General features: G+C 37.2%; 1 protein-coding gene across 1 annotated transcript in view; it reads left to right on the top strand.

Moving 5' to 3' along the window:
• Positions 1 to 23,180, top strand: part of acap1 (ArfGAP with coiled-coil, ankyrin repeat and PH domains 1) — a 30,089-nt gene that overhangs the window by 5,518 nt on the left and 1,391 nt on the right. Inside the window, exons 6-22 of the mRNA XM_052126774.1 lie at positions 3,824 to 4,007; positions 4,245 to 4,289; positions 4,444 to 4,539; positions 7,214 to 7,288; positions 7,427 to 7,539; positions 10,680 to 10,731; positions 10,988 to 11,088; positions 11,297 to 11,408; positions 11,681 to 11,880; positions 11,969 to 12,038; positions 13,103 to 13,197; positions 14,225 to 14,418; positions 14,646 to 14,693; positions 14,821 to 14,993; positions 15,072 to 15,181; positions 15,279 to 15,389; positions 15,562 to 15,617. Of these exons, the coding sequence (XP_051982734.1) occupies positions 3,824 to 4,007; positions 4,245 to 4,289; positions 4,444 to 4,539; positions 7,214 to 7,288; positions 7,427 to 7,539; positions 10,680 to 10,731; positions 10,988 to 11,088; positions 11,297 to 11,408; positions 11,681 to 11,880; positions 11,969 to 12,038; positions 13,103 to 13,197; positions 14,225 to 14,418; positions 14,646 to 14,693; positions 14,821 to 14,993; positions 15,072 to 15,181; positions 15,279 to 15,389; positions 15,562 to 15,617 (1,835 nt within the window). The remainder of the gene's footprint in view (positions 1 to 3,823; positions 4,008 to 4,244; positions 4,290 to 4,443; positions 4,540 to 7,213; positions 7,289 to 7,426; positions 7,540 to 10,679; positions 10,732 to 10,987; positions 11,089 to 11,296; positions 11,409 to 11,680; positions 11,881 to 11,968; positions 12,039 to 13,102; positions 13,198 to 14,224; positions 14,419 to 14,645; positions 14,694 to 14,820; positions 14,994 to 15,071; positions 15,182 to 15,278; positions 15,390 to 15,561; positions 15,618 to 23,180) is intronic.

The following is a 23,180-nucleotide window of genomic DNA, read 5'->3' as shown; positions in this document are numbered from 1 at the left end:
TACAACTTCTTGGAACTTCTAATAGGAATAGGGGTAAAATCACGAAACATTTGTGCCACTTTTGCATGGATATCTGTGCAAAAACCTTGTGATGTCACTCATTTAGTCTCAGATTTTATTCTTGTCGGCTAGTGATTCTTGATGAGTAGAAGCTCTTAAATAAATACTTCATATCTCACATAATTAATTTGATAACATCAATAAATCTACCAATGTTGGTCATTGTCACCTCCTAGTTTAAGGGGTTCAAGATTGTATTCTGCCCTAATAAAACGTTTAATTTTTATTTACAATTACATCTGTACATTATTGGATGTACAACCCCAATTCCGGGACAGTTTGAAAAATGCTAATAAATACAAAAAGGAGTGATTTGTAAATTCGATTCACCCTGTGCTATATTGATTAACAACACATTATTTGATGTTTTATCTTGTACATGTATTTATTTTTCAAATATACACTCATTTTATATGGGATGATTGCAACACACTCCAAAAAAGTTGAGTCTTTCAGTCTAAAAAGGGACAATAGAATGTTTACCACTGTGTAACATCACCATTTCTTATAATAACACCTTGTATGTGTTTGGGCACTGAAGACACAAGTTTGTTTAGCTTAGCTAGCAGTATTTTCCCCCATTCATCCATCATGTAGGCATTTAGCTGTGCAGATGTACAGGACCTTCATTTCCGTATTTTGCACTTCATAAAGTTGGCTCCACACTAGCAGACTCGGAACAACTCTATTTGGGTGGGGGGTGTCACACTTAGTGACTGTTTTTGCTGATGTTGCCCTCCTAGTCAGTGAGCCTGAAACACTGGCCGATTAAAAATGGAGGGAAGGTGTCACACTTAACGACTGCCATTGACTTTTCTCAATGCTTCACTGTCATGCCCATTTTCACAGCCAATCAACATAAAGCTTTTGAAAACACAGGTAGTTTTCAATATTACTCCAAGAGTCGGCAGCATCTGCTATGTTTGGTTGTTTGTTAAAGACATATCCTATTGAGAACGCATAGCAAATAGAAATTGCATCCTTTTCTTTCACACAATTATTGTCACATTGTGCAAAGAGCTAGGCAACAAACGTGTGTCATTTGGTAGAAAGTCAACTATTCAAAAGTATATTAAAACACCATGAACTAAAATAAAACAAAAGTACAGACTTGTGAAGTATGCATTTTTATACATAATGTTATATAAATGTACACTACAATATACTGTATATAAGCTTGGCGACAGAATCTGAGTGCGATGAACTATTGACATCAGCTTGATGTCTTGTCCTCTCTTCTGTAAAATAAGAAGTTCATTGGTCACTTCAAACAAGTCTTTGAAGCCATTAACTCAGCTGGGAGTCCTGACAAGTGATGAACATCTCTGAGAGATGCTAATGCGTGCTCTGTCTTCCTCTGCCTGGCTAGTGATTATGTTAATGATGCAAACACCTGAAAATCATTTGGAAAAGTCAGCTAGTGGACGTCGCCTTAATGCAGCACACATTCTCAATTGGAGACAGGTCAGGACTGCAGGCAAGCCTATCTAGCACCCACACTCTCTGCTTATACAGTCATGCACTTGTAATCCGGTCAGTATGTGGTTTGGCGTTGTCCTGCTGGAAAATGCAGAGACCTCCTTAGAAAAGATGCCGTCTGGATGGCGGTATATGTTGCTCCAAAATTTGTAGGGGTGAGTGGGTTAAGATGAGCCAGTTTTTACATTTGTTGTCTCTTATACTAGGAACAATTAAACCGGGGTAAAATGAGTAGACCTACCTTTTATTTCAAGGTCTCTGCTATCACTTGATATTATAAAAATGAGCCTGTGACAGAAAGCCAAAAACATATGACCTTTTTTTAAAGAGTGATCCATTGGGTGAACTTGCCCCAGGTTAGGGGTAAGATGAGCCATCTGGAAGTAAGTTGACCAACAGAGTTACTTCATCTTCATGACAGACTATTAAAAGAAAAAAACCTTTCCAGTGATACACTGAATAAATTCCTAAAATTATTTTGTTTCTATAATTTCTAATCTATAATCTCCTACCTTACTTTAACGCTAACACTAATAAATGTTATTGCATGTAAATTATGGAATAATTTAGATCAGAGCATAGCCTACAGTAAATACCTAAAACCTTTGCAAGAAAAATAAAACAAATCACACTTTTAGATCCTATTATAATTGCAAACATCATAAAAAGAAGAGTTAGTTATTAGAAAAAAAATTGTTTTAGTAAAAACCAGGGGTTCCCCAGACTGTTAGGTTCATTTTGCCCCATTTTGTCAATTTTGGAAAAAAGCACCTAGCTTAGTGCTTCAGGGCTAATAAATCATGGATATTTATATACTGGATATACACCATTATGCATATGTCATTTTGTACCTAAATAAATAAATATATATATATATATATATATATATATATATATATAAATAAATAAAAACACTTCCCTATAAAAGCACACATAACTCTCTTCCCATGTGGTGGTGGCGTAGTGGGCTAAAGCACATAACTGGTAATCAGAAGGTCGCTGGTTCAATCCCCACAGCCACCACCATTGTGTTCTTGAGTAAGAACACAATTAACTCCAGGTTACTCCTGGGGAAATGTCCCTGTAATAAGTGCACTGTAAGTCGCTTTGCATAAAATCGTCTGGCAAATGCATAAATGTAAATGTATGTGCTTTTCCTCTTCACAGCCAGATAGAAATGATGGATACTTCCTGATTACAAGGTCACATGTCTAAAAATATGCCCTCACAGATATGCAAGTTACCCATGCCATTAGCACTGGCACACAACTATACCATGACAGACACTGGCTTTTGGATCTGACGGTAATAACAGCTTGGATGGTCCTTTTCCGTCTCGTTGACCCGTTGAACAACAACTATTCAAAATGTGGACACGTCGGACCACAAAACACGATTCCACTGTTCTACTTTCCATCTCAAATGAGACTGAGCCCAGAAAAGTTGGCAGCACTTCTGGACAGTGTTGATGTAGGGTTTCTGGTTTGAAAAGTATAGCCTTAACTAATAATGTGGTTCTCGCTCTCGGTGGGGCACGTGGTGAGTTGTGCGTGGATGCCAAAGAGAGTAGCGTGAGCCTCCGCACTCACTAGGTCTCTGCTGTAACGCGCTCAACAAGTTACTACACCACCACGAGGACCTAGAGTGCATTGGGAATTGGGCATACCAATTTAGGGAGAAAAGTGTATAAAATAAAATAAAAATAAGAAATGGAAACAAATGAAATGGATTCTCCTGCTCCAGAACTGTAGATGCTTCCTCTGTTTTAGAGATGCACCTGGTGAAAAGCTATTTTAAAACGTGTTGGGGGCATGTCCCACCCATACATGATGCGTATACTAACCACACAAAATATAGTTTAAGCAGGCACAATTGGCGCTAAAATAGTGCTGAGTCCTGGCTATTCAAATGAGGTCATTGTCATTCATTTCTGTGCAAACAAGCCAACTTTCTATGGAAATTAGGCTCATTATAGATTGCTCTTTATTCACAAAATTGTAAATTGAGTTCAGTACAGAATTTGTGGGCATGTTAATTCCTTTAGGGAACCATGTGCAAAACCAGCGTGGATAGATTTATCCGAGAGCTATTCCTTTTTAGTCAGTTCCAGCCTTACTTGTATGTTGTTATTGGCATTTGTAACTGATATAACTTTTGCTTGTGCTGGTTTTGCTGCAGTTAGCTAACATTTAATCTTTTATAGACCTGCTTTACTTTAATGTCATAGAATTCATAAAAGTATTGGTAGGAAATTATTTCTTTTCATTCTCTTTCTCCCTCTCAGTGATGTGAAGCGTTTTAAGGATGTACGTAAGGAGTTTGAGCGCAGCAGTGAGAACCTGGATGCGGCCCTCAGCAGAAATGCTCAGGCACCTCGAGGGAAACAGCACGAGGTGGAAGAGGCCAGCAATAACCTGCTAAATGCAAGAAGAGCCTACAGATCAGGGGCACTGGACTACGTACTGCAGGTATAAACATACGTTTGTAAGCATACAGATTCGTACTTCTACGCACACACAATTGTATACATGGACGCATGAAAAAAAACATGCACAAATGTTTGGGCTGGATTAAAGAAGGCATGTTTCTTTGTATATCAAGATAAACCTAGAACTACCTCAAGTAGCTTTACCTGATGTTAGTGCCTATAGATTTCACTGTCTGCTTGTTACTTATTTCTGTTTCTCTCTCGCTCCCTAATCTAGATTAATGTCATTGAGTACAAGAAGAAGACTGAAATTCTAATGGCGGTATGTTTCAAAATGTGCAATTCTGTGATTTAAGGATGATTAGGGCAGGTGTCATAATGTGGCATTCTATGATAGTGATTAGGATTGAATGTTAGCTCACAGTCACTTTTGTTTGTCCTCTTTGTGTATGTATGTATGTGGCGTGGCGTGCCAGATGCTTTCTCTTATGGAGGCCCAGGCTCTGTTCTTCCGGCAGGGTTACCAGTCACTCGCAGAACTGGAAAACTACCGCAAGCAACTGAGTGATGAGGTGATCCATCCATCTTTAATTATTTTTATTGATAAACCGAAAGATGCCTTATTACCCTAAATTTGTGCACGGTAACTTTTTTTTAATATTTGGTAAACCGCAAGAGTTCATGAATGGTTATTTGTCAGGAGTCAGGACTTATAAACCTCTTCGGGATGCTTTGATTTTAAAATGATCCATCCATCCATCCATCCATCCATCCATCCATCCATCCATCCATCCATCCATCCATCGGGCTGTTCAGACATGCATCTGTGCTGTTTTTCAAGTGTTATTTTAGGCTATGTAAACATGCACTGGATGGATGTCTTTGATCGTTGCACCACACAGCTCACTTTTTGCAGTGTACCATGCACGACTATTGCATTTATTTAGACATTGTTAACTTAACAAAAAACTTTGAGACACCTGTGTTCTGTTTCAAAATTTGTTGTCCTGTATCAAGCTTTTTCAGTTTTGATGTCACAAATTGACATTCGGTTAAAGTTCACGTTGCAATGAGGACTTAATGTGACTGTTACACATGATTCCAGTTTTTCCCCTGGCATAGTTTCAGCACTTGATAAATGGTGAGCCAATGTTTTTTCCCCTTTTGCTTTGGTGTGCAGACAATAATTACACAAATTACATGCTGAATCATTTAAAAATCAAATCATCCTGAAGAGGTTTATTAGTGTTCTTTATTCCTGAGTCCTGACTCCCGACAAATAACAGAATAACCATTCTTGAACTCTTACGATTAACCAAATATTATAAACAGTTACTGTGCACCTATTTAGGGAAATAAGACATCTTTTGCTTTATCATTAAAAATGAAATGCATGCAAGACATTTTAAAGTCATCTATACTGTTACACAAATTCTGTCTCTTATACAGTATGAATTTAAACCATCAGCTTTGTACACAGTCAGGGTAAACTGCACCTTATCTATGCGTTTGGAAGTGTTTTTGTAAATCAGACGGTGTTCTCGGTAGTCCTTCAAATAATCACGCTGCACCAGTGAGACGCTGGTGTTTTAGTGCACGCGAGTGCCTGTGCTCGCACTGCTGTCATCCAGCACGCATTCTCCCGAACAAATGGTATTTCACATAAGGCTGACATTTACGTGGATATATAATAGATGACTTAAAATAAATAAATAAATATTTGATTTAGAGCTCGAGGACTCTTGGGTTTAGAGGCCCCTGTGCAGCGGCCCGTTTGGCCCTTTGGTTAATCCGTCCCTGTGTGCGCTGTTTGTGCACAGACAGAAAAGAGAGGAAGGAAGGAAAGTAAAAGTGTGAAGTACCAAGAAGGATGAATGACAAATAAGCTTAAGAGTTGCTTGAAAGGGGAAACGTATCAAATTTATATTATGAGGTAAAATGTTTTTCAAAAAGTGGAAGTGTTATTTCTAATGACAGAAATATGATTCAACATTAAGAGATCACATGAAGGCCCATCAAGACAGGAAGTTGTCTGCCAGAGAGAGCAACAACAGGAAACAGTATGTAACACACACTGGTTAGTGTGTGTTGGCACATACCTCTGTGCTAGCTGAACAGTATAAATGCCTGAAAAATCCCAACACTTTTTAAGAGTAAAAACAAATACTGCTTCAGTTTGTGGACTTAAAACTGTATTGTAAGATCCGCTAAGTTTAAACTGTTGTTTTGCAAGTTCAAGGGCTTTTACTAAAGTTGTCTCAGATTAGTTGGTACACATCTATGCACTTTATATAGTTCAACTATTTTTTCTCTTAACCTTAATGTGCATGGCTGTCAGTTTAATAGTTCTTACATGTATATTTATACTTTGAAACGCAGCTATTGTCTTTTTTTTAAGAAATTGCTTAATATTACTGAAGCTCAAATTTAGACAGGAAACTTACCTTCAACTGGCCTGCAAAAACCACAAAATCTGCTCATAACTTCCTGAAAGCACAGGAAGTGGTGAGAAACTTAGCTTGGCAAATGTCAAGAGCGATGTGTGGACCCAATTCATAGAATAGAGTTCCTTAGAATAATATACAGTATATGAATAAAGAAGATGGGGGTGTTTTTAGGGTATAGACTTACACCTTAAGATAGAAGGAAGCTGGAATAGGGACCAAGTTTTTTACAAATAAAGACAAATGAAAACACTCTTGATAAAGTGACAAGAGGGACTGGAAAGAGAGGGGGAGAGAACAGGAAAGTGAGTGGAAGATAACAAGTGTAGGTGGAGATGGAGGTGATCTTTTTGACCTCTTCTCGATACAGGACAGGACGTTGAGCATGTACAAGCATATCTTGCATCCTCTCTCATTCGGTTAAGTCTTGCGTGACATACCCGTTGACACTTTACTGACTGTGGTCCAGAAATCTGCCACACCACGAAGAGCCTGCAATTATAGTGCATGTATTGTCAGAGATTCTGACTAGAAAATAGTCTCATAATAACTACTGTACATACAGAAGTAGAGATTTAGGCTGAGCCATTGGGCATGAGTTTTTAATTTTATGATGTACATTTCCATTTTAGGATCTAGTTGAATGCATGTTGCAACGGATAGCTGGACATGGTCCAAACCTCACTCTCAAAGAGTTTCCATCAGGATTCGATGTAGCTTTGATTCAGACATAAATAAAGGACTGAATGCATAAATGTGACTGAGTATTCTGTCTGACCCTCTTTTTACTCTCTTTGTCCAGTACACTCAACTGGTCCTCAATTCTGCAAGAGAGAAAAGGGACATGGAGCAGAGACACGCTGCTGTCAAGAAAAAGGTAGAAACACACACACACGATATATCTGTACACAAACTCACAAACGGACTATACAGTCAATACAAAGACACTGTCACTATACATGTATTTTAAGGAACTATACATGCATAGGGAACTTATTTGTATGGGTGTCTTTAGGATGTGTCCTATGATGACTCTATTATGGACTTCAGCCCAGATGCACCCAATGGCATCGTAATGGAAGGCTACCTGTACAAGAGGGCCAGCAATGCTTTCAAAACGTGGAGCAGGTAATGGACTCTGCTCATATCATCTGCCTTTTATTTCTTTCAGAAGGGCAATTAATGAGTTTGACCACAGAAATGGTTAAATTATCCGGCGGCTTTGTTTAAGGTCAAACATTTCAGGGTATTTTTGTTGTTGTTATTCTCTTTTTCTTAAAGGAATATTCTGGGTTCAATACAAGTTAAGCTCAATCAACAGCATTTGTGGCATAATGTTGATTACCACAAAAATTCATTTTGACATCCTCCCCTTTTCTTAAAAAAAAAACAAAAGGCACTGTGAGGCACTTACAATGGAAGTGAATGGGGGCCAATTTGTGGAGGGTTTAAAGGCAGAAATGTGAAGCTTATAATTATATAAAATCATTTACATGGGTTCTTCTGTAAAAACTCATGTATTATTTGAGCTGTAAAGTCATTTAAATTGTCATTTTTACAGTCATATAAGGGTTTTAGGGTTTGTTGACATTACATCATCATAGGCAAAGAAGTTGTAAAATTGGATATAAATTTAACACAGAAAAGATTAATAAATTATATTATCATGCTAAAATCATCAAAAAGCATATTGTTGATGCCTCGTAGCTTTACTTTTGAAAAAGTGAGTATTTGAAATTTCAAAATTGGCTCCCATTCACTTCTATTGAGTCAAAATTAATTGTTGTGGTAATCAATATTTTGCCACAAATGCTATCGATTGAGCTTCACTTGTATTGAACCCAGAATATTCCTTTAAAGGAGACCTATTATGCCCCTTTTTACAAGATGGAATATAAGTCTGAAGTGTACCCAGAATGTGTCTGAAGTTTCAGCGCAAAATAGCCCACAGATCATTTATTAAACCATGTTATACCTCTATTTGGGTGGAATCAAAAACATGCTGATTTTGTGTGTGTGTGTGTGTGTCTCTTTAAATGCAAATGAGCTGCTGCTCCCCGCCCCTTTCTGGAAGAGGGCTGTGCCTTTACAGCTGGTGCTTCAGATACTACAGCAACAGCAAATCAGAACCAATATGACTGACAGCATAAATACCGGAGTTCAGCCATAAATGTATGAATATATAAATGTGTATATCTGGTCTCCGTGAATACAGTCATCCATGGTAAAATCATCCATGAGACAATGGTAATTTTAGCTGCATTAGCCATGGAATCAGCTAACAAGCACATTTGGAAAAGCGATTTGCAAACATTCACAAAATATAAAGTGCGATACTAAAATGGCGGACTGTGTGTAGATCACTCGGGGGAGGATCTATGATGATAGGGTGGAGTCTGTCACCAGTCGTGGGCGAGGCCTGCTCTTACGTGACGTCTCTTTAGAGTAGAAATTAAAACCATTCATGTTGACACACAGTTTTTGATTAATAGAAATATAAGAAAAAGGAGTGGGTGGACTTTTAACATTGTAGGGTGGTTGTTTACACACACTGCCGTCTCACATTTATATACAAACACCATGTAAAAGTGAATTTTGCATAATAGGTCCCCTTTAATGATTTTATGTTTCATTAGGTGGGTTTCGATCCATGCATTTTGATGCACATTTTGGGATATTGAATAGAAGCTGCTGAATGGAAACACTGATAATAATAAACTCCTATTGAATTTATTAGGAATACAGGATGCGGACCAAAATAGTCATGTGACTGAATAACTCGTTCATAACTGGACTAATCATCGCAGATGAAAAGTTGCTCCGGTCATCCTGAAATAGCGGTGTCTTGAAAATCTAGGCATAGATTTTGCAGAGAAAATAAGTTGAATGCAAACTTGAACTGTGCTGAAGAGCAGGTTTAATAACACTTTTGAAAAATATCCTATAGATCCAAGGTAAAGTCATAAGGATGGAGGAACGCGCACACACACGTAGTGCTCCGAGAATTGTGTGATGCGCTGTTGCTTCCAGACATGAGGCAAAGTTCTTTAGAGTGTTTTATCTGCGTGCTTTAAACCACATGTATTTTATTAATAAAAGAACCACAGTGGCTACAATTTCTCCGGAAGTGACGCTGGGCTGTATTCGCACACTGTTTGTGTGATTTATTATGGTTTTTCAGATAAATTACATTCGCAACTTGGATGGAAACATAGCTTTTGTCATTACGCACAGGATTACTATGGCTTTAAATTTAAATTTACCTTTAAATCTATCTAGAACACCATATGTACAGTATGTGCATGTACAGTATGTGCTAAAAAAAACACTCAAAACAATGTAGCTATAGATTAAGCAAATGCTGGGGAAGTTGTCAGATAAACTCCAACAGTAGCTGAGTTTCCATCCCCGTGTTTTATTGAGAATTATGGTATATTGCATAAAAAATGCTGGATTGAAACACCAAGATGTGAATAAAATGACAAAATAATGCTCTGTTCGTTTGAGGTGGATACATTTTTATTAGATAAGAAGACATGTATAAACTATGATGGAAACACATATACCTAATGTGTTTCCATTTAGAATGTATATATAGTAATATAAATGCACATCAAGAAGGCATGTGACTTTGCCTCAACAAGCCATGTGAATACATCATTTGCTCCGAGAATATCATCATATACTGCAACATCTGAAGTGTTGCTGTTATTCAAAGACAGACACAAAGCCTGTCATCAAAATGATTGGCTACTATTACCTACCAGAACTGACTGACATGCTTTCGCTCCCAGACATACATTAAGCTGAATGTGAACTGACAGTGAATTGAAAAGCACACAAATTAGGCTGCTAATTTAAATGTTGGATAATGTTAATAAATCGATGCCTTAAAAAAAACAATAATTAGTGTAGGGATAGTTAATGACATTTCTACTTGTCTGTCATTTGGTCAATTGGCATGCATTTACTTCACTCATTATTGGTAAATGTCCAGATATCTCCTTTAAAAGTCGTTTTAAATTTCACATTTTATAAAATTATGTTTTTATTTATTTTTTATTTTTTTTACAGTTTTAACACAATATGTTGCAAAAGATGTATTTGCACTGTTTCTTTTCTTTCTTTGTGTTTGTCCGTTTTAGTTTTTTTTTTTGTGTGATTTCAGAGGCTATGATTTCTGAGGTGAATTACAATCACATGTCTACTTGCATTATTAATACCTAACCCAGCCATAATGTGTGTCTATGTGTGTGCTCATGCTGCAGGCGCTGGTTCTCCATTCAGAAAAACCAGTTGGTTTACCAAAAGAAACATAACGTAAGTATTCAATTGTCAAACATCTGCAACATGCAGCATTAACCAGTATCAATGATGAAAATACATATTTCATTCATATGTAGACTACAGTTACAGTTACACACATACCAGAGCAGTGATAATGGAAATTGGAGATTTCGCGAGAATTTGGAGATTTTAAAAATGGAAGAATTAGCATTTTTTGTTCCCTTTCTATGTAGCCATAGCAACAGACGCAGACCACAGTTGTCTTACTTAAACACTCTCTATCTAATAGGAGCAGCTCACAGTTGTTGTGGAGGACCTGCGTTTATGCACAGTGAAGCCGTATGCTGAACAAGAGAGACGGTTCTGCTTTGAGGTCGTCTCTCCGTCTAAGTGAGTCAGTGTGTGTGTGTGTTTGCATTCGACTGTCGAAACTGCAGTTTGAAGTGCAGTGTGCATATTTCTGAGTGTGCAATATTATATTGCTGAAGGATTAGTTGAAGGACAAAGGTCCTGTAAATATGTAATTATGCATTTGGGCAAGTCTGTACATAACCTGCTTATACTCTAAATGACAGCATATGTGTATGTTTTTGTATAGGAGCTGTCTGTTACAGGCTGATTCAGAGCGACAGCAGCAAGGCTGGTTCAGCGCTGTCCAAAACAGCATCGCCTCTGCGTTCCAAGAGAGAAGAGATGACACACTTGGTTCTGTAAGACACACACATTAGCTGTCTAAAGACGACATACCGGTCATATATAGACTAATATTATTTAAAGCTAATAATAATCAATGACTATAGACTAAACCAAACACAAACCCCACACATAAAAATCATGATTTACTTTATTTATATATGAATTTGACCTTCCCCAGATGTCCCCATAGAGATGTTTTGTTAGATTTAGCTATCTTCTTGTTAAGTCAAACTGAATTAGATGCTATAGATATTTATGAGTACATAAATGTGATTGTGTTTATTAGAGAGATCGCTGTAGTTCAGTTTCTGCGGGAAGTTTGAGTGGAAGTGGAGTGGAATCAGAATCTTTTCATCGGGATGCCCTGGAGGAGGTGCAGGCCATCCCAGGTAATGGGCAGTGCTGTGACTGCGGGGAGCCTGGACCGGACTGGGCCTCCATTAATCTGGGCATCACACTGTGCATAACCTGTTCTGGTATACACAGGTAACATTACACACGGTCTTCGAATCCTGTACAATTGATTTTATTGCATAAACAAGCATCTGAATTTTTTGTGGTTTTGTGTTTGTAGGAGTTTAGGTGTCCACTTCTCAAAGGTACGATCCCTTACGCTGGACTCCTGGGAGCCGGAGCTTGTCAGAGTAAGAATACACACACATCACACTCATAGCTTTCTGTATGAAATCAACCCCTTATTGGGTGGGGGGGGGGGCACATAAGTTAGGCATATGTGTTATCATTTGAATGCTTTGAACCTGATATTGTCATAGAACACCATCACTTTTGCATTTATGTTACATAAAATAACAAAATAAGGTGTTGCAAATAAGTGCCACCTAGAGGTAATATGTTAGAAATATTAGTATGAATATAAAGTTTTAGACAATATATGTAAATAGACAAGTCGTATATCAAATGAAAGCTCTCATTACGACTATACAATTTATTTGGTTGCCCTAATACCATAGTTTGAAAGATTTCCAAAATAACCACAGAGTGAAATGATTTCTGTAAGACATCAAATACAAATATCTCATTTATGCACAAATTAATGCTGCTGTAAGCCCCAAGTAGCCACAAACTTTATATCTGCTCTTAGGCTGTTTTCTACAAAATGAGCCATTTTGCTTGGGTGAATAATCAAATGCTATATAATAGATGTCATGTCCTGAACAAAAAATGCAGTCCAGCATTGAGTTTCTAGTCCACTCAGAGGACGAGATATTCCATAAAACAGGGGGGTGGGGCATGAACTGAAAAATAGACTGAATGTCTATGGACGAGCACATCTGTGAGGGGTGATATGCAGAAGAGCACCACCTACATTTCAGATCTGTGTATTGTGATGGAAGAAAAATATTTTTCCTAGTACGTGCTGCCATCTAAGAATAAGACTTTTTGCGGTTTTATAGAGCAAACAGAACCAGAATTACATGGATTACATTACAAGTTGGAAAGAAAAAAAAGATACAAAAATTACTTTGTTCTTCACAAGATTAAAAACATATCCAATTTTTGCAATTAGTCCACAGTATGTGTGAATAGTGAGCTTTTAAATTTTAGTGTGGAACAATTGCAGGTGGTAGCCTAAAAATGCGTTTAAAACTCAAAAAGAGTTTAAGGGTTTGTTTTAATAAGTAATTTTTCACAGTCTCCTCCCTTTTTCATTGCTTCATTGCGTCACATATTCATTCTCTTTCCTCAGCTAATGTGTGAGTTGGGAAATACAGCTATTAACAAGATTTATGAGGCGCGCATTGATGAGATCACCATCAAGAAGCCACATCCGTCTAATCCAAGGTAGGTGCTCTGTAGATTTCTGTTGCCAAATAGATTTGCATTGTTTGCTACCAAAGCTTTACTTAGCATGTGTATGTGAACATGCATATTTAAGCTCAAATATATGACATTTTTGTTTTCTGTGTCTAATAGAATCAATAGGCCTAATGGAACATAGCGGTGCCTTAGTTTGTGATGATCATCATTCATCACATTTTATCTGTTCCCTACTGTTCAGATATGACACACAGTCCATAATGAACTTCATGCTACACCTGCCAAAATGTGCCTATCATAAATATTTCTTACTCACCATGAAACATGCAGATTTGTTTCTATTTCAGTAGGTGTCAATAGAACAACATTTTATCCAACCAGTCTTGAGAAAGCATTAATAATGTTAAATATGGTAATTAATTTTTTATTTTCCACTGACCCACTAGCATCCCCTCATGGCCCCCATAAAACCCCTGTCTTAATGCGAGTAGTATTCCCAGTGTGTTCAACAGTGAGGGTCAGACTACCATTTTTACAATTCGACTTGTCTTTAACCAGGTAATGTTGCAGTTCCTTCAAAAGTGAGAAGGATATTGCTGCAGTCAGAGCTCCAAAAAAAAAGGGGCGGGAGCTCCAAACTGCTAGCAAAAGTATAGAGAGCCCGTAACCATTCCCCAACCTAACCCTAACCATGTGTGGAGGTGTCGCCTCCTTTTGGAGTTGACCAAGCCCCCTTTGGGAGTAACCCCACCCTCTTCTGGAGATTCTACCCCCATTTGGAGATCTCTGGCATTCAGATATACCTATTTGTAAAAAGTTGCTGACCAACTGGTGAAAACTAACTCAACAAAGAAAAGTTTTGGCTTAGATTTGTTGCTTGTCAATTGTTCATTTCAGACCTCACATGCAGGATTAGGATAAAGATGCTAGGATAAAGACTTTATTTTCATACAGATTTTTTATGAATAGAAATCTAGAAATATTTTGCATTTTTTGGTTTGTTTGTAATTAAACTGATAATCTAAATATAATCAAATTGATCTTGTCTCAGGCAAGATAAGGAGTCATGGATTCGCTCAAAATACGTAGAGAAGAAATTCATCCACAAGCTCCCAGAGACGGGTCGAGGTCCTCTCCTGCGTCGCTCCAGTGCCCGACGTAACCAACCAACCACGCAGGGCAAACAAGGCACACGCCCCGCCCTCAAACCCAAACCCACCCGAGCCACTCTACCACGACTCAAGGGTACACAGACACATACTCCCAAAAAATCTCACTTTATTCATCATTTACAAAGACACACCCATGAAAGCAGTCATGCTTCTAAAAACAAAGAAACAGTATTTATAAGGTGTATTTCTCCAAAGATGCTTGAAAAGAATAGTACACTAGTAAACTGAAGCCATAAATGTTAGTGTCGCTTCCAGTTGCTGCTGATCTAATCATTGGGCTGTTTGATGTTTCCCCTTCAGGCCTTACCCCAAGTGACATAATGAAGAACAATTCCAGCCCTCACAAAGGTTACACACCACTTAATGACATACCTCAATGCTTAACTGCAAGGTCTAACACTTAGAGTCCTGTAACATGCACATTAGTACATGGAATTTCCCCTTTAACTTGCTCTCTCTTTATTTTTCTGTACAGAAAATGATGAAGAGAATGATCTAAGTGGTCTTCATCCTGGCGCTTTGTTGTATCGATCCGCAGCGATGCGACACTTCCCTCTCATGGCAGATGCTCTGGCTCACGGTGCTGATGTCAACTGGGTTAATGTGACTGAAGACAGCAGAACTCCACTAATACAGGCTGCTATGGCTGTGAGTGTGTGTGTGTGAGAGAGTGTTTGTACATGTTGTGTGTCACAGTACATATTTACGGGCTATCTCTGTCTGCAGAATTCATTGGCAGCCTGTGAGTTCCTTCTGCAGAATGGGGCTAGTGTTAACCTGGTGGACTCAGATGGAAGGGGGCCACTACACCATGCTACTGTACTAGGACATACAGGGTAACACAATCTTAGATACACACACTGTCGTACACATTCTTACGAACACATTTCTGTGACTTAATGTGTGTGTGGGTGTGTCTCTTTCTTGTCATAGGTTGGTGTGTCTGTTTCTTAAGAGAGGAGCAGACTACAATGCAAAAGACATTGAAGAGAAAGACCCAATCAGTATAGCCATAGATAACGCCAATGCAGACATTGTCACGCTGTAAGTAGTCTCGCAAAGCCAGACTTGTGTCCTAGGACCTGCCACTTGAATCTTAACACTCATTATCATAGAACTGATTACATTATCATATGTACAGGAAAATAATTGCCTTATTAAGAAGTGCTTCATGCTAATAACTTGGTTATCCGATTATCTTCTTTGGTTTTTGCAGACTCCGGATAGCCAAGATGGACAGGGAGATGCGGGAGATGGACGGCGCTCCTTCAGGTCATTCTGAGGGGCGGGGCTGTGGTAGTGGGGGTGGGACTGGGGCTGTGCTTGGACAGTCAAAGAAAAGCTTTCAAGCCCTCAAGAACCAGCTAAGTGGTTGGGCACAAGGTGGCCAGAATTAACTGGCTGCAAATGAAAAATAATACAAAAACTCCTGGAGAGGAGATAGCATGTGTATTTGTGCACTTTAAAGAAGCACTTTAAAACAAATAGAGACACTAACACTAAGCAAGTCATGTTAATCCTGGAACAACAGAACACTAATAAGATAAAGTTACAAGTAGAAAGGAAACCAGTGATGTCGCACTTCAAGTTAAATAGTAACTGTGTGTCAGTTCTGTTAATAGGGCCAAATGCCAGTAGTGCACTGTACATACATACATACATATGTTTATGGAACCATTTTTTTACTGTAATCTAATGGAATAAGTCCTCACTGACAGGATTAAGCACTTTGTAAGAAATCTTTTCAGTGCCCTCAGTACCTGTATTGATCAAATAGTTTGTAGTAAATAAAAAAAAAAAAATGTCTGTTCAGGCATTTTATTGCACATGCCATTTGCTACGACTTAAAGGAATATTCCGGGTTCAATACAAGTTAAGCTCAGTCAACAGCATTTGTGGCATAATGTTGATTATGACTTGCCCCTCCTTTTCTTTAAAAAAAGCAAAAACCCAGGATGCAGTGAGGCACTTATAATGGAAGTAAATTGGGGCCAATTTTGTAATGTTAAAATACTCAATGTTTCAAAGGTATAGCCACAAGATGTAAACAATATGCATGTGAACATTATTTTAGTGTGATAAAATCACTTACTAACTTCATTACTTTGACGTTGTAATGTCAACAAACAATAAACCCTAAAATGACTGTAAAAATGTAAATGTATACAACTTTACAGCTCAAATAATACATGAGTTTTAAAAGAAGAATTAATGTAAGTGCTTTATAAAATTATATGCTTCAAATTTTTATTTAAACTCTCTAAAAACTGGCCCCGATTCACTTCCATTGTAAATGCCTCAATATCCTCGATTATTTTTATTTATTTTTTTAAGAAAAGGAGAGATGTCCAAAAAATTTTTTGTGATAATCAATATTATCCCTTACAAATATTGAGAGTTCATTGCAAATTTGCCACAAACTTGCGGCAAATTCACCACTGATCATTTTTACATGCTAATGAGCTTTGCAGCAAATTGTCCATTGTTGCCAAAGGTTTGCAGGTTCACCACTACTGGTGAAGAGCTGCAAACTTCTGGAAAACATTTGTGGCGAAGCTCATTTGCGTGTAAAATAATCATATTTCATCAAATTTGTGGCAAATTTGCAGTTAGTTTGCCAGAACTCTAGATTTCTATAAGGGATGCCAGAAATGTTTTGGATTAAGCTTAACTTGTATTGAACCCAGAATATTCCCTTAAAGCAAATATTGTTTTAGCTTTATGGCTTGTATTCACTTGGTTATTAGAAACACAGAAAAATGAATGTGTGCAATATTTGTTCTTTTTATATTGAAGTCTGTCATAGACGTCCTTCACACTTTTGAATGGGCCATTCTCAGAATACTGATTCTCTAATGAGCCAGTTTTAGTTTATGGAACATTCAGGAATTTCAGATTCACAAGAGAATTAGAGTGTCATTTAATATTGTGTAAAAGGTAAATTCCTTGGCAGGCTTGCAAGGCAGTGCTGTAGTGATATTTCTCTGCATGCTTCTAAATCTACTTTTTATTCTCCACAACTTCCTGCAATTAATTCAGCTCCAAATGCTTATAAACTCCATTCAGACTTTGTTTTGTAGATAGTTTCAATCTTTGGCATGCTTTCAATTCTTAATTTTTTATAACTTAATACTTTAATATAAAATGTATATTTAAGTATTTAAGTCTGAAAGTCTAAAATGTACTTCTAAATTTCAATCTCCGATTCAATTCATTCAGAAGTCAAAATCTTTCCAAAAGTAATGGTATCATCATAAGGTCGACGAAATGGGTTTTTCAATGGCCGATGCCGATATCTAGAGAGCAGAATAGTCGATATAAATGCAGATAAACAATACAATTTAGCAAATCGGATGTACACAAAATGTATTTGATGCAATATTTATTCTTATAAAACCCTTCTGTTGATTGGCCAAGCAAACACCGTTATCGGCAGATCCCGAAAATGGCAAAATTGCCATTAGGCTAGGCCGATATACTGTATCGGTCTATCACTAATCATCATGCTAATTGCATACTGATTTGCACTTGATCTTCTTGCTTGCATATATTTGCACACTGAATTGCGATTTGATCTTTGCTTTTATTAATGTATCCATTGCATGTAATTATCAGTTTCTGTCTTTCTCCCTATAACTATATTTGGGTTTGCAGCATTATTAACTAAAATATTAGTTTGCATAAAATTTAACAAAATAAACTTTTTTTAAAACTTTAATTTGTGGACAAATTGTCCAGTTATGGGATAAGCATTGATATTTGGCATTGTATGGGGGGTATCATCACTCTTGTGTTTTAATTAATTGTCCAATGAATTAATAAATAGTTAAAATTTCCAGTCTCTGGGTATATTTTAGACCGATCATTAATGATCACATTAAATGTCATATTTGGAATTAACAGGATTATATTACTCTGATACTATTGCAATGCCTAATGTTTACAAGAGTGCTGGCTTGTAGTGCTAATGCCTTTTGCATCGTTTTTTTTTTTTGTTGCTGTGGGGCTTCTTTATGCCAGTTTGTCCATCTGTCTGTGTATACAAATCTGTTTTTGCTTTTGGTGTGTGTGTGTGTGCGTGCGTGCGTCTGTATATGTGCATGTCCTGAGAAGGGTGGCCAGATGTCTACTGCTTGCAGTGTCTGTCCTCCGCGCTGCCTGCAACAGGTAATCATCTGCTTATCCTATACTGACAGTTACTGTACACTTAAGTTCTACTAGCGAGTCCTCTCAATAGCTGTTAGACCACTAGATTATTTCAACCAGAGACAAAAAAACTGTTCAAGTAACAAAAACCGAAAATGTAGAACTTAACCGTAGAACTAATGTAGAATGTAGAACTTAACCGAAAATGGGAACAAAGGCCCTTTCAATTGTTCCGTGGTGAAAACATTATATTTAAAAGCTCATAACCGGTTAATTACCAGTTAATATTGTTTCGATAATTTCTTATTGAAACCAAAAGATAAATGGTTGATCTCATACATTTTCAGAAACTACACCACTTCCTGTAGCCCAAAAAATGGGGCTTCACTCTCTTTAGTAGAACATAAGCATGTGCGATTCTGAAGAAATCGTGGCATCACAAGTCTTTGCCTAATTGTCGTTGTGGATGTAGCTTATATAAAATGACAAATAATACATGCAAGATTAATCTAGATTCAAGGAAAATCGATGTATGGCCAGATGTATGTTTGAAATATTTTCGAGGATATATTTAATATTAAAAATACAATTATTGAAAAGATGTTATTTTATATACGCTACTCCATACAACGCTTGTGATTTCTATAATGTGAATTCCATTCCAAAAATTCTATAGCTTATTTTTGGGAAAGGATAATCCCTTATTTTGAACGTGTTCCTTTTGCCAGATCTGGCCATACTGCAACTGGCATTTCACCCACCCTTAGCACAGAATACTGTCATTTAAAAATGAACGTTATTAACCATTCTTTCATTTCGTTGTAACTGGTTACCAATTGGAAAAGGAGGCTGCGGAACACTCGAACCGGAACGAAAAAATACTGTTTCTGCTCAGAGCTAACTGAAATGGAAAAACATTTAGTTTTTATTTCCTGATTTTAACATTTACTTCTACAAATAGACCCTTGCGTGCCAAGAGGTTAAACACACTGCCCCATGGTGTGAATCTCACTGATAATAGGCTCTGATGTTGCATCAGTAGGGGCACAGTTAGCCGTATGTCTCTAGACAATTGACCTTATTGAAGGGTCAGAGTATCAGCAGTGTTTTTTTTATTTGAATAGTCATGTTAAACTTGTTGGACCTTGTTAACCTCATTTAAATGCTGTTCTTTCTCTGATGATAAAATGGCATTATTAAGATAAGATTAAGATTCAACTTTATTGTCATTGTGCAGAGTACAGGTAGAGAGCCAATGAAATGCAGATGTTTCCGCATATCCCAACTAAGCTGGGGTCAGAGTGCAGGGTCAGCCATGAAACCGCACCCCTGGAGCAGATAGGGTCAAGGGCCTTGCTCAAGGGCCCAACAGTGGAATCTTGACTGTGCTGGGGCTTGAACCACTGGCCCATAATTCCTGACTCTAGTTCTGTAAGATAATTTGATATAGAGATCATGCAAAAAATATAAGGAAGTGTCAGGATACTTTAGCGAAAAGGATGTACATTTTATAATTGCAACCTAGTCTCATTGTATGAACGTTATAACAAAAGTTTTGCAAACAAACTTTTACATGCTGGCTTTCTACATTTTGCCACCGTTTCCTGGTAAAATGAACATTAGAGGCGTTTACAGCAACTGTGCATTTTATTAAATTTCACAAATCATGAATGCAATGGGTGATAACTTTATAAACACTTATTTTTCACTCTATTACTCACACACTGTTATGGTATGGAAACACTTTTACTATAACATATTAATTGAAAAACAACACATTTTAATGCTTATATTACAGACACACCAACATTTCCACACTTATTCCTATCTGATTAGCTTCCACGGTAGTGTTTAACTTTGGACTCAGGAGACCAAGATTCAACCTCAGCCAAGAACACAATCTGATATTAAGACAAAAGTGTCATAGAAGTGACACAAAATGACGTGGTTTCTTCAGAATATCTGCTTTTCATGTCACATTTGCTTTTATGACAAATTAATGACAATTGCCTCAGCATCACTATCGGTTTTGTTTAGGTGTTGGTTAAGGGTCAAGATGTCTGTTTTGTTTACTTCTCATTTGCTTTTAGGACATTATCGGTTTTGTTTAGGTGTTGGTTAAAGGTCAAGATGTCTGTTTTGTTTACTTCTCATTTGCTTTTAGGACATTATCGGTTTTGTTTAGGTGTTGGTTAAGGGTCAAGATGTCTGTTTTGTTTACTTCTCATTTGCTTTTAGGACATTATCGGTTATGTTTAGGTGTTGGTTAAGGGTCAAGATGTCTGTTTTGTTTACTTCTCATTTGCTTTTAGGACATTATCGGTTTTGTTTAGGTGTTGGTTAAAGGTAAAGATGTCTGTTTTGTTTACTTCTCATTTGCTTTTAGGACATTATCGGTTTTGTTTAGGTGTTGGTTAAGGGTCAAGATGTCTGTTTTGTTTACTTCTCATTTGCTTTTAGGACATTATCGGTTTTGTTTAGGTGTTGGTTAAGGGTCAAGATGTCTGTTTTGTTTACTTCTCATTTGCTTTTAGGACATTATCGGTTTTGTTTAGGTGTTGGTTAAGGGTCAAGATGTCTGTTTTGTTTACTTCTCATTTGCTTTTAGGACATTATCGGTTATGTTTAGGTGTTGGTTAAGGGTAAAGATGTCTGTTTTGTTTACTTCTCATTTGCTTTTAGGACATTATCGGTTTTGTTTATGTGTTGGTTAAGGGTCAAGATGTCTGTTTTGTTTACTTCTCATTTGCTTTTAGGACACTATCGGTTATGTTTATGTGTTGGTTAAGGGTAAAGATGTCTGTTTTGTTCACCTCTCATTTGCTTTTAGGACATTATCGGTTATGTTTAGGTGTTGGTTAAGGGTAAAGATGTCTGTTTTGTTTACTTCTCATTTGCTTTTAGGACATTATCGGTTATGTTTAGGTGTTGGTTAACCCTTTCCCCGCCAGCGTTTTTAAAAAAAAGTTGCCAGCCACCGCCAGGGTTTTTGACGATTTTCGCTAAATTTTAATGGCCCACAGAATATTTTCTTCCATGAATATATGAAGATGCTATATATCAAAATAAAGATCTGGGCCTCTGCTTTTAGTCAAAAAAAAACAATTTTATTTTATCTTCATTTGTTCTTTTTTTATTGCGACTTGAACAGAGGTAGGTTTTGTCAAAAAACAACATTTCAGACAAAAAGCTGAGAAAAAGGCATGTTTATGTCTGATATTTTGAGCTTCTCATACTCCACTTCTTCATGTTTGAGACGATCGCAGTCTGTTTCTTTGATCAAAGAGTTGCGTACTCTTTCAAAACATGCGCAGGGGTCTTCCTTACCGTATAACACCTAAAACACGGAAACCCGGAAAATTCCGTGTTTGGCGGGGAAGCGTTTTTTCATAAAACACGGAAAATTCCGTGTTTGGCAGGGAAAGAGTTAAGGGTCAAGATGTCTGTTTTGTTTACTTCTCATTTGCTTTTAGGACATTATCGGTTATGTTTATGTGTCGGTTAAGGGTAAAGATGTCTGTTTTGTTCACCTCTCATTTGCTTTTAGGACATTATCGGTTATGTTTATGTGTTGGTTAAGGGTAAAGATGTCTGTTTTGTTCACCTCTCATTTGCTTTTAGGACATTATCGGTTATGTTTAGGTGTTGGTTAAGGGTCAAGATGTCTGTTTTGTTTACTTCTCATTTGCTTTTAGGACATTATCGGTTATGTTTAGGTGTTGGTTAAGGGTCAAGATGTCTGTTTTGTTCACCTCTCATTTGCTTTTAGGACATTATCGGTTATGTTTAGGTGTTGGTTAAGGGTCAAGATGTCTGTTTTGTTCACCTCTCATTTGCTTTTAGGACATTATCAGTTAGGTTAAAGTTTTTTGGTTAGGGAGGTACGTTTTAATCATTAAAACTTCCAGACAATTTTTTAAGGTGAATATTGAATGATTATGATACCATTTTACTCACTTTAAGCCCCCTTTGCTGGAAATTTAACTGGGAAACTGCACATAATTTTGTTTGGCAAAAATGTTGCCACAGTCACGTAATTTTTATAAGATCATGCTGAATAATTTTGTAAAAACGAATCATTTAGAAAGCAAAATATTGTTTATGACAAGGGATCAAGAACTAAAATATTGTATTAAAGGGATAGTTCACCCCAAAATTAAAATTCTCTCATCATTTACTCTCCCTCAGTATATCCCTGATGTTTATTAATTTCTTTCTTCACCAGAAAAATACCTTAGCTCAGTAGGTCCTTAAAATGCATGTGGATCTTGATCCAATTTTTTAAACTCCAAAAATCACCGTTTATCTGCTGAAACTTCACTTGGTGCAGAACAATCTGGAATAATATGAAACACTGCAACAGTCCCTTCTATGCTGCCTGAACTTGTTCATATTGTTGAATCTGTGTGACAACTGTGCTAAAAAAAAATAATTAGACACAGCGCAAAGAATGAAACAGAATGCAGGTGTATAGACGAGCGTTTTTTTAAATGTGAAGTTCTTTTTAACTTTTAAACGTTTAAAACAGTCCTGTGCGTCAATGTCAAAAACATTAGTACAGTGTGTTTTACCAAGGAAAACAGAACAGACGTGCAAATAACACGTTCAGTGTGAACAGCCCATAACTTGTCCGTTCATGCATCTTTGAATGAGAGCGCGTGTGCGAACAAGTTCGGTAAGCCTGTCCAC

The sequence above is a fragment of the Xyrauchen texanus genome, chromosome 1, assembly GCF_025860055.1.
Source record: "Xyrauchen texanus isolate HMW12.3.18 chromosome 1, RBS_HiC_50CHRs, whole genome shotgun sequence".
Taxonomy (NCBI): Eukaryota; Metazoa; Chordata; class Actinopteri; order Cypriniformes; family Catostomidae; genus Xyrauchen; species Xyrauchen texanus.
This window is presented reverse-complemented; position numbering and strand designations above follow the sequence as displayed.